Source organism: Leptinotarsa decemlineata, unplaced genomic scaffold, assembly GCF_025532065.1.
Source record: "Leptinotarsa decemlineata unplaced genomic scaffold, Ldec_3_MD MMD2_tig00078422_RagTag_RagTag, whole genome shotgun sequence".
Taxonomy (NCBI): Eukaryota; Metazoa; Arthropoda; class Insecta; order Coleoptera; family Chrysomelidae; genus Leptinotarsa; species Leptinotarsa decemlineata.
Window position 1 is genome coordinate 18,073,870 of NW_027412747.1, and position 12,418 is coordinate 18,086,287.

At 34.7% G+C, this 12,418-nt stretch overlaps 1 protein-coding gene across 2 annotated transcripts in view; it reads right to left on the bottom strand.

Moving 5' to 3' along the window:
• Positions 1 to 1,926: 1,926 nt before the first annotated feature.
• Positions 1,927 to 12,418, bottom strand: part of LOC141487240 (uncharacterized) — a 111,683-nt gene continuing 101,191 nt past the window's right edge. For both annotated transcript variants that reach the window (XM_074186086.1, XM_074186085.1), the window contains 2 exons: positions 12,146 to 12,399; positions 1,927 to 6,818 (listed from right to left, as the gene is read on the bottom strand). In XM_074186086.1, coding sequence (XP_074042187.1) covers positions 6,581 to 6,818; positions 12,146 to 12,399 — 492 coding nt within the window. In that variant the 3' untranslated portion in view covers positions 1,927 to 6,580. The remainder of the gene's footprint in view (positions 6,819 to 12,145; positions 12,400 to 12,418) is intronic.

The window sequence follows — 12,418 nt, forward strand, 5'->3', positions numbered from 1 at the left end:
TCTCTACGACCATGTTTGAAGTCAGGAAACCAACGTTTAATTGTTGTTTATGATGGTGGGGAGTCCTTGTAACACTTCAATGCAGGTTGGTTGTCCTTGTTCATCTTTCACTGCCTGAACCACTGTGCATGCTGTTTTTGGCAATTGCAGTGGCTTGGGATGTGGGGGTTGAGAAAACCGGCCATTGGTTGCTTGTTCCAAGTAGCCCCGCTGGATACGGGAAAGAAATAATTACTTGTGGCTTAATCTTAAGGTGTGTGTATCCGTGCCGAGGGGATGAATGACACTGAGCCTATCAGGTGTATCTACGGAACCTTCGAGATACCGGGTGCCCTCTCGGCGTAGCATCGCCTTGTCACGGTAATGCGGAGCTCTGCCGTGATTGACCTTCTTTCCCTAGCTACTCGTGGGACTTTTATGGACAGAGTAAACTAAAAATTCTTTCTGACGCTGAGTCTACAGAGGAGATGGATGTCGAGCTTATGACTCCAACTGACCTTCCTGTGAATTTAGATCAGGAGCGAGAGCTTCTCATTTCTTCAACTCCTGATCCAATAACTGAACCTAAAAAAGGTTTGGTGGTGCAGCCAGAAAACGACTGAGTGGTCTCCTCAAGAGCGGGGTACCTTAGGAAACCGCCTTGCACCAAATTCTTGAGCGGCGTACGCTGAATCTATTTCAGGTGGAGGAACAAACCCCCCATGAGCAGGTTAGCTAACGTTTACGCTCAAGTGATGATTCACCAAAACAAGAGGCGGAAACACCCTGCACGGTTGAATCTAAGGCATCGTCAGGTGTAGCTGACTTGCAAAAACCCTCATATGCGAAGGTTGTCACGGGTATCAAGGTGAGAATCTTGCAATTACCATCTGACCTGGAAGACCACTCAACATGCAAATTAATCAGCCAGCAGAAGCTGGGTTTATTTGGTCGAGTGTGAATAGGTGTGAGCCACAATAAACCCTTGCAGGTTGCGAGGGAGGGTCGAATAGACCCACTCACTCTTTGGGCCAAATTTAACTTAACAATATTCAAACCATTGCTTCCCTGCAATGGAAGTTTTCCCATCAAGAAGCAGTATAAAATCAAAACACAACTTTCTTTTGAACGTTAATTCTAACTGAAATAGCAGTGAACGCAATAAGACTATCGCCATCTATGTTTTAGGCCCGAGGCTTCTCACCCCTGGTAGTAATTGTTTATAACGAAGTAGTCAGTTTGAAAATACTTTTATTCCGTGTAATTCAATATTCATGTGAGAGTCGTTGTTTCGGAAGTACTTTTTTCCCATTTCGTATCTGGAAGTAACTTCAATGCATGATCTATACATCTTTCCAGAGTTTATCTCTTACCTTAATTGATTTCTTCTTTCATTTGGTCAGGAAATTTCTTAAAAATATTTCTTCTCGAAAACTAATCCTTCTACCATACAATTTGGAGGGAACAAATTTTTAGAAGGACTTTTTCGAATCAGTTCATTCGATATTTGGAGAAATAATTTCACTTTTGCAATCGCTTTTAAAAAATCTGAAATTTGAGAAATATTGCAAATCGTGTGACTACTTTTCTTCTGATTATTTTTTATTAGTGAAAGATGACCCACTTACAGTTCAGACTAGGCCATGAAATGTCATTTTCAATCAATCAAAAACATTCATTTCTAATTTCACAAACTACACTTAAACGATTTGATCTCCACTAACTTTATTGAAAATAATCATAACATGTTTCGCTAAAACATTAGCTTTTTCAAATGATTAATCAATGATTAATCAATTCAAATGATTAATCATTTGAAAAAGCTAATGTTTTAGCGAAACATGTTATGATTATTTTCAATAAAGTTAGTGGAGATCAAATCGTTTAAGTGTAGTTTGTGAAATTACTATGGATCTTCATCAAGTAACGGCCGAATCAATCAGAACATTCATTTCTTGTAGTTTTATTCAAAATCTGTACAAACTTAGAATGTTTATAAAGTATCTACTACAGTTTCGACAATAAAATAATACAATTTACATTTGATCAAATTCGATGAATACTTGCACGGTTTAATATCATCTGACCTTCATTTCACTTAATTCAGTTAATAGCTTCGACCACAAATGTCACAACTTTTCAGAATTACTGAAACATCGGTCATCGACAAAAAATCATGTAGAGTATATCTTCAGTTTCGGTAAGCAATAAATATTTTGCAAATGATTAGTCAAAAAAGTATAAAACTAAAATAAATAATCTAATATAACATACATATCTACAAAATTCACACATAAGCTAAATCAGTACAAAAACTAAAGATGGTTTTTGAAAGCATGGAAATATGGTCTCCCATATTTCCCACATTCTTTTTCTATAACTTATCACAAATAATCACCCCAATTTTCAATTATTTATTATCGTTCATTCGACTTTTCGAATCTCAGCAGCAATTCGAAAAAACTGAAAAGTTTATCGATCACCTATCATGGTGTAAATGAATCTGTTCAGTTTCATAAACATTTCAAATTTTTTTTAATGAATCTACCAAAAGAACACTTCTAAAATTGCAGAAAAATAGCTACTTTCTGTTCAGCTACTCCAGTATATCGACTTTGTTTCTTTTTGCTGGAAGCAAAGTTGTAGGAGTATAAAAAGTACGGTTCATACAATATGTGAGGATATGAATTAACACTATTCGCGGAGAAGAAAACTGAGAACTAATAGTGTATCCTGGTTAGACTCAGTAGAAAGCCTAAATCAGGATCAACACACCTAAAATAACAGTATTATTCATCAATTCTGCATTATATTGTAGATTTGAAAATGACCGTTGTTCAGATATAACAAGAATGATAATTTCTGAGATAATTACGATTGGGCCGAAAAGTTCCTAAGCTTACATAGAAAAAAATGTTTTAATATAGTTGCCTTCGATTAGGCCTCAGTTTACTGATTACCTCTTCATCGCAGCTACATTACTTTCCAGTGGGCATTCTCTCAAGGTCCGAGAATAAAAAAAAGTCACTGGGAGCCAGATCAGGAGAATACGGTGGATGTGGTAGCAATTCATGCAGTTTTGCCATCTTTCTCATTGATTCGTGACACGGTGCATCAACTTGATGAAACAGCATTCTCTTACATCATAACCTTACCAGACGTCTTTGCACGCTTTGGAGTCGGTTCACCACGTGTATTCCACTCAGATAACGATCGTTTTGATTCTGGTGTGTGATGATGGAGCCATGTTTCATGCCTTGTTACATATCGATGCATAAATTCCGGTTTTTCATGGTGGAACAGCTTCAAATACTGTTCAGAATAGTCAAACCGTTGTTGTTCTTGGTCGATTTTGAGCTCGCTCGGCACCGTCTTTGAACAGAGCTTTCGCACGCCCAAATATGCATGCACGATATGTTCAATACTTTTTTTCAATATCTTCAGAGCCTCAGCTATTTCGATCGATTTCACTTTGCGGTCATCCAACGTTATTTTGTGGACTTTTTGATGTTTTTGTCGGTAACAACCTTTTTGGGGCGTCGTCCTCGGTGCTCATTTCACCTCATTGAAACTCATCAAACCACTCTCAACGGTTGATTTTCCTGTTGAAAAGTTCAAATGATGTTTATCGAAGTCTTGGCTTCAACAGCATGTTTTTGTCAGAAAACAATGATTTATCAGCACAAGCAATTCCTTTCATCCTTTTTTATCTCAAACTAACAAAAGTTGATCCACTCATTGTTGGTCCAACAGCTGGGAAAGAAGAATGTTAAAGTCAACTAAAAATCATATAAATTTACGGGTAGCAACGCCATCTGTGTATCAGCCTACGAATCTTTCAGCCCACCTAATATATCTGGAAATCTCAAAAACTAATTATCTAGCCTATTATTCGCTTATGAATGAAATACGTGGAAAACTAACGAGATATTCTAAATTTCAACAGCGAAGAATCAAATATGCAAATGCTTTCAAAAGTACTATTTGAATACCTGACACAATAACCACAAATACTTCAAATGGAAGAACAGTAAAGAATTTTTCAAGTAGCTATAGATATATATCATGCTCATCTATATGGTTCAGATGAACATGTCAGTATTTTTGAAGAATAAAAAATTTTCAAGTGATAATTAAGAATATGTAGGTACCAGTATATTATTCAACCAGCGACAAAAAATGTGGGAATGCTTCAAGCGAGTAAAGGCCATTTTTGTAAGAAAGATATCAAATTTTTTCTATGACATATATCAGAAATATTATTGTAATGAATATGAAGCCGACCCTGACCAATATGCCGGCCGACTCAGCGAACAAACACATGACATCACCGCGAAAGAATGCAAGCGCAGGTAAAACTCTAGTCGAGTACCGAACCGACTACAGATTTCTAGAAAGGACCGTTACATTATATATGCACGCCTTCCCGACCCAAGAGGGCAGTTCAGAATGTAAATTGAGCGGCTAAACAAGAAATTCAAATAGTGGAAATAGATTAAGCGTTAATTCCTAAGTGTTGTAAATGAATTAGTTTGTGATAAGTGAAATATTATTGAAAATAAATTCGTTCAAGACAGTTAATTCATCAAATTGTTACATTATTAAACAAAATTCATGTGTGAAAGATTTTCCGAATCAGAGAAATAGCATTCATTATTTTTTTAATTAAAACAACAATCTAAAAAAGTGTAAAGAATTTTTTTCTATTTTCATCATATTACGCTGTTTTGAATAGTTTGAATAATGAGCTGTTGAAAAAAATTTAAAAAAGTACCGTAGATCTGATTGCAATCCACGACTACTGACACTCAAACCTAGTTCAACTAACTACTCCACAAAGCTGACTTACAAATTAATGTTTGTTACATGAAACTATCTGAATTATTTCACTCCCATTTCATTATCAAGTGAAGACTGTCATCGCATTATTCAAAATTTCTGATAATGTATGTATTCGCTATATTTGCATCTATTATTATGTTTTCAGCTAGTTTTGATGTTACTTTTTCTAAAATCTTCATATTAGTTTTGTATTACCAATGTCCTTGAGGTCTAGCACCTACACGTGGAAAACGGTAAATACAATTTACTGTTTTGCTTTTCTTTGTTTTTCTAAATATTTGACTCTTGTGGTCTCCATTGACTAGATTTTTGAGACAGGCTTTATTTTTGATGAACTCATCGGGGTAAACTATAAGTTTGCCTTTTCTACACTCTATTAAGTTCTCCATTACAATTTTGCAATCCTTTTCAGATTATGGATGGTAAAAGGTACCAAAATGATTGATAAAAAATATCTTCTTCTGAATATAATCAACATCTTTGTTTTCAAAATAATATGTTGTTGATGAAAACTGTTTGATCCTGTCACGAAAATAATTATTGAAAACATACCATTTCTTTGATTCACAATATTCATTTGAAGTGAAGTGGATGTTTACAATAGAGAAAAAATCGTGTTTTGTTAGCAAACATTGGACAAATTCAAATGTTTTTGTAAGTTTATTGCCAAAACAGTAAGATACAATGAGGGCTTCAGCAAAGTCATAGAAAATAGTTGATATTCCAATGGCCAGATTTGATTGGTGTATATTTTATTAAAAATGATAGACATGAAAAATCAGAAGGTACGACCCATCATATCAACTCGTTCCTCAACAGAATATATAAACATGTTTTTCATCTCAATTTTTGAGTATGGAAAAATAAAAATGTTTATGTGTTGCAAATGTGGAAATCAAAATGTTTGTTATATCTCAAATGTGTAAAGTGAAAATACTGAAAAAGTTTGAGAAAGAAAAAAACTGATTTCCTTAATAAAAAATTACTTACCATTTCTACAGAAATATAACGCTCAAATTGATCGGGAGAGAAAAATGAATAGGTGGTGTTACCTATGAAGAAATGATTTCTCAATAAATAGATATATATCCATTGATTCGGAGATTTTCTTTGTGAATAATGAGGTCACTCATGTTTATATGAAAAACGGGTCACGATATTGATTTTCTTTGGGAATTATATCAATTCCTTATAATAGTTAACAGGAAAGGAAATACAGCTGAAGATAGAGAAGTGAATTTGAAACAAGTTTCAAGAAATATAAAAAAAATATTCCAGCAACTTCAGTCATACATCAACGATGAAAAAATTGAACAACAAGTATGAACGAAAAATACAAAGCTGTTACCCTCTGCACTTTTGATGAATTTCACCTGATACTTTTAGAACGATCAATAGAAAGTCACTTACATTTCGAATATCATTCACGTGAATTAATGCGCTCAAGATGGTGTTGAGAAATCCATCAAGGACCCTGGAGTACTTCGGACAATATTGGTAATAGGAAGTGATATGAGAATTGAGAACAAAGATTCTCTTGTCACTATCTCATTCATAGGAAAGGCAAATGAATGTGCATTTTTCACTTCTGGGTATTCAAAAGTACAGTCGTTTATATACTTCGCCATTTCCAAGCCCAATCTGTATCAGAAGAGTATTGTATTCAAGACGAGAGAAATATCACTCCCAAACACCCACAAGTTAGATGTTTCCTCTTGAACCTAGAAATAGCTGAACAGAAAGCAACAGATATCAACCACTAAGACCCTATCGCTCTTGTGATCCAGTCCACCGTATGCGCAACCCTGTGGTATATCCCAGGCTGTCCTGGTTGAGCACATGAATAGCCAGCGGATACGATTCCAATCAGGAACCACCTTCCAGTCTTCTGCAGCATCAACGGACCTCCTGAGTCTCCTTGGCAGCTGTCTCTTCCTCCGTTTTTGTATCCTGCGCACATCATTTCATCGTAGATCGTCACCGAGATGCCTTTGGACCTAGAAGAAGTAGGTTTTTGTACGTATAAAAGCCAGTCATTTTCATGATAGTTGAATATTCAAAACTCATCCAAATGGATCCAAATTTATGTTAAGACCACCGGAAACAATGATGATCCAATTGCTCTTCTTGGTTTCAACGGCATCGACTACTTTAGTCATTGGCCTTGTGTTATGTGCAATGTTAATAACTTCACGAGCCACCTAAGGATCATCATGATTTTTCGCATTCCGTCAGCGATGTAACGATGCAGAATCATCCCAACTTCAACTAAACTCAAATTCCATAATAATAGACACTACATTCTCAGAAATATTGCATTGAAAGGAAAACACTATTTTCAGGTTGTGATTCTATATATTTTACGAGTTGTTGCCCGCGGCTTTGCCCGCGTAGAATTTGGTAGTTGAAGTACTAATTAGTACTATGTTGCTGTATCGCTGCTGTTCCAATGTTTTGACAGAATCAGCTGCGTGCGCAGCGTTATAGAACAGTGCTTTCAAAAAAGTATTCTCCAGCGCCATCTAGTGGCGAATTACAGAAAAATTGATAGCCTAAAAACCTTCTCTATGAAAAATTACTTATACATGTCAAGTTTCATCACGATCGGTTGAGCGATGTAGAAGTTTGAAACATCCATATTTTTATATATTAGATCATCTGAATAACTTTGGTACAACGATTTTCGGGAAGAATAAAAATACACGTCAATAATAGAATACAGGGGGACACATTTTGACGTATTCACATTTGATGGTACTTCCCCTATCGCACCCCCAGAACATGTCACCTTTTTTTTTAAATGGATCACCCTATATTGTTTTGCATTATCAGATGCACCATGATAAGCAGATTTCAACAAAGTATAAAACATATGGTCTGAACCTTATGGTTCGGGAGCTACAAATTATTTGAGTTGAAAACGAGCCACCCTGAATAACTTTTGGAACAATGATTTTCAGGAAAAATAAAAAAAGGTCAACAATTATAGAGGAGGCCACGTTCTGAAATATTCATTCTAGAGACAAATATGGAAGCAATGAATCAGAAAAAGACATATTTTATTAATTCTTGAATCAAAATCTGATGACTGGGCAATGAGAAGGAAAAAAATTTCTGTAGTAAATATTCAAAACCGTTTTCACCAACTTCCATGCAATGGTACAAACACCTCTCCTATGGGATAGTTGCCTGAAGAGCAACAAGTAATTCTCATATAAAAATCTTAGATCAAATTCAAAAATTAACTCTGAAAATAATCACAAATAAAAAAGAAATTACCCCACAGAGGCGCTATATAAGGAAACATTGACTTCAGACATAAGGCAACTTTACTTTTTCAATGCAACATAAAAATAAACATGAACTTAGAAAAATTGAACACCATTATGCAACTCGCCACAAAATGAATTCAACCTATGTACCAAAATCAGAGAAAAATACTTTACAAAAGTGCTTTGTGCTTTGGCATTAATATGTTCAAAAATAAGCTCAAAGCTTGAATCTCTGGTTTGCCTAGAGCACAGATACACCAATATGTTGATGTGAAAAATACATATTACTACAACTGTATAAATGTCTGTAAAAGATGTATGTGATTAGAGTTATGTAATCTGTAGTCAACTTCTCCATGGTTTGTTTGTTTTTTTTTCATTTTTGAAAAATAGGGTATTTTTTGATTGATGTGTGAGGGATATTCGATATAATTTGCCTATTGCGATTGTTTCATTATAGGTATAACCTAATTTTTTTATTTATATTAACTATATATAAATTTAATGTGATATCTGTATATAACTTTTCTAGTGCTTTTTTTGTTCATGCTAAATGTTTCTATTTATATTGACTATCTATCATTTTAATGTAATATCTGTATACAATTTTTCTAGTACTTTTTTTGTTCGTACCGAAAGAAACTTTATTTTTTATATTTCATTCATTATAATCTATTGTTTATCCTTCTGTGGGAACTATATTTATTTGTCGTTAACTAAGATTATTGTGTATTTCAAATTGAATGGCAAATAAATATTATTATTATTATTATTATTATTATTATTCTATCTCATACACTTCTGACTTCAAATCACTCCATAGAAAGAAATCTACAGGAGTGGGATCCGAAGACCTTGGTAGCCATTCTGTAGTACCTCTTCTGCCAATCCAGCGACCAGAACAATGATCATTCAAAAATTGTCGCACTAGAGCTGCATAATGAGGAGGTGCACCATCCTGCTGGAATACTATTTCGTTTTCGAATAAATTTATATCCTCCTCAATTGCCCTATTAGTGCACGGTATTATTCGATTCTCCAACATATTCAAATATTTATCTAGTCAAATTATCATCGATAAAAAAGGTCCTATGATGTGGCCTGAAATTCCTGCCCAACCATTCAGTTTATGAGGATTCGTATCACTCCAATATCGAAAATTGTGCCGATTCACCTCTCCATTCAAACTTAACGTACATTCATCCGAAAAACAAATTTTATACAAGAAATTCTGATGCAAGTTGTTCCGCTCAGTGAGACTTTTACAAAACTCGATACGTCTATCGAATTCACCTTCGTTCAATTCATGAACTAGTCTAATCTTATATGGATGAAATTTGTACTTATGAAAGATCCTGAATCATTTGTACGACTGATTCCTGATTCTCAAGATAACTAATAAAGGTATTGCGAATTTTCCATCGGTCTAACGTGCCCTAAAACTGCAGTACAAATAGCTTCATAGTTGACAACTCCTGCGGTTATGCTTTTTATTGTTAACAGATCTAGTTTCCATAAATTTGTTCAATAATTCCGAAACGTATTTGTGTTGTACATTTCTTCCCGGATGATTATCATTGAACATACGGGCAGCAGCTCCAGCACTATTAACATTCTGGTAGTACAAACTCACTATTTCAATTCGGGGGTGCGATGGGGAAAGTTAGATCAAATGTAAATATGTCAAAATGTGTCCTCCTGTATACTATGTTTGACGTGTTTTTTGTACCAAAAGTTATTCAGGGTGCCTCGAAATTGAATCTACTCCGTTACTTAAATTAATGTTTTCATCATGTGAATTGCGTTTTAGTCCAGTCATTATAGTAAGTTCACCTCGGAATTCGAGATACCCAGCTGTAAGTCTGTAAATACTTGTATATTGACACCCTAAAAGTTTTCTCAAAACCTACTTATGGTAGGGTGTAAACAACTATTAAATTTCAAGGTCAAAGGTTACAAAAATCGGTTTTTTGCGCTTTTTTTGGAAATATCTAATTTCCTATGGGTTTTTTGCTATTTGTATTTGTTATCAATATAGTAGAATACAAAATATTCTACAAATTTTGTTTTAAAAAATTTTTTTATACTGTGAACCATTTTCGAGATAGAGGGCGGAGAGCACGCGGTCACAGCATCACTTCAGGTCAACCGGTGCCTCCGGTCGAAAACGCTCCATATATAGTTGATATACTATCGATAAATCAATGATTATAAATATTTGTCAATTTTTATTAACTATTATATTATATTTTATCATTTTTTTCCTAACTTATCCACTTTTTATTCAGTATTAATTTATTTAACAACACTTACCTGCCCATGTAATTGCAGAATTGTTAATGAAAATATAGGAATTATATATGAATTTTAACCTAATTAATATTTATAACTTCTTACATGATAAAAAAAACAAATAAATTATGAATTAATCTTTTTACTAAAAAATATCATTGAATACATTTATTTTTATTGAAAGTAAAGAAATGGAATAAATGGTACAAAAACTACAATTTATAATTTTAATCATCTTCTTCCTCTTCATCGTCGTCTTCTGGCTGCTGGTAAATTTCAAACTGGTCTTCATTATCGTCTTCAACGACATTTGTCTCAAGTTCTTCCATGATTTCGGGGTCAAAGGTTCCATCTTCGTTAATGTCGCTCTGATATGGTAGAGCATTGAGACAAGCTTGCCCATTACATTGGCCACAAGCTAAAGAGCATTGCAAGCCCGCTTTCCTGCATCCGCATCGCGAACCACAACCACTCTTGCAGTTGCAGAAAATTGTATTTAGCAAATCTTCTGGAGCACAGGTTTATTAAGTTTTGTAGACTTGACGTAATGCATATAACGAAGATGATCGAGACTTTTCACAGATTTCGGAGCATTATAGACTGCCAATAAGATTTGAGTTCCACTCTCTAATAATCTCTGGGCCGAACAATTTTCTTCCTCAAATGCTGCAGCTAGTTCATCCAAATTTGTCAGTTTCTCAAAAACTTTTAAAAATGATTTTTTCCCTTTTTAAAAAGCGCAAAAGTTGTGTCACAGCCACTTAATGCGTGCAGAAATAAAATATGTTTTTTAGAATGAGGATAATTATCAAAACTTTTAGTCGAGTATATCTCCGTTTTTACATTACCTTTCCCAACTTTTTTAAAGAAAATTTCTTGTTCGTAAGACAGTGTATGCCCAATTAAAATGACAAGTAAATCAATATCTTGTCCTATTATAACTGCAGTTTTTTTAGACTTTGATTCTTCAATTGCAGTTTCAACAATAAGAACATCCGCATCATCTCTGGCTTGTTTAGTAGTAATATTTGCAGCTTGTAATTTTTCAATTAACATATTAATGAACTTATCTTTGTTATTTCGATTTGATAAGAATGTTTCTTGAGTAACTGGTACAACCATTGTTTCATCGAAACAAACTTCATACGTTTTTGAAAGTGCAGCAGGTCTTCTCTGCTGCTCCATAGCTTTTACGTTCTTACTGTAGTCTTACTGTAGTATTATTGAATAGATATAGATTTAATGCATGAAGAAAATGATAAAATATAATATAATAGTTAATAAAAATTGACAAATATTTATAATCATTGATTTATCGATAGTTCATCAACTATATATGGCGCGTTTTCGACCGGAGGCACCGGTTGACCTGAAGTGATGCTGTGACCGCGCGCTCTCCGCCCTCTATCTCGAAAACGGTTCACCGTATAAAAAAATTTTTCAAAACAAAATTTGTAGAGAATTTTGTATTCTACAATATTGATAATGAATACAAATAACAAAAAACCCATAGGAAATGAGATATTTCCAAAAAAAAACGCAAAAAACCGATTTTTGTGACCTTTGACCTTGAAATTTAATGGTTGCTTACACCCTACCATATGTAGGTTTTTAGACAACGTTTAGGGTGTCAATATACAAGTATTTACAGACTTACAGCTGGGTATCTCGAATTCCGAGATTCTTACCTAATTTAAGCTTAAATGACTGGATTATTTTCCAGCATAAACTGATGCCCGATCAAATATTTTTATACAGACCTATGCCACCTCTCACACTGCCTATTTTCGATAACGGGCACGTGCACGGCCTGCAAGGTTTGCGGCCTAAGCCTCGAGCCCGGACTGAGAGCACCCCAACCTGCTGCAACTCCAACTTCTCCTAGGAAGTTCTCTCCACGCGGTGGAAGACAAATGGGTGTGATATGCGGTAAGTTGTGTGCGGGTCTGTCCAGTCGAAGAACCGCCACATCGAATCTATCGGCTTGGGGGGTGAACTTGAAGAACGGGTGGACCTGAAAACAGATTGTTGAA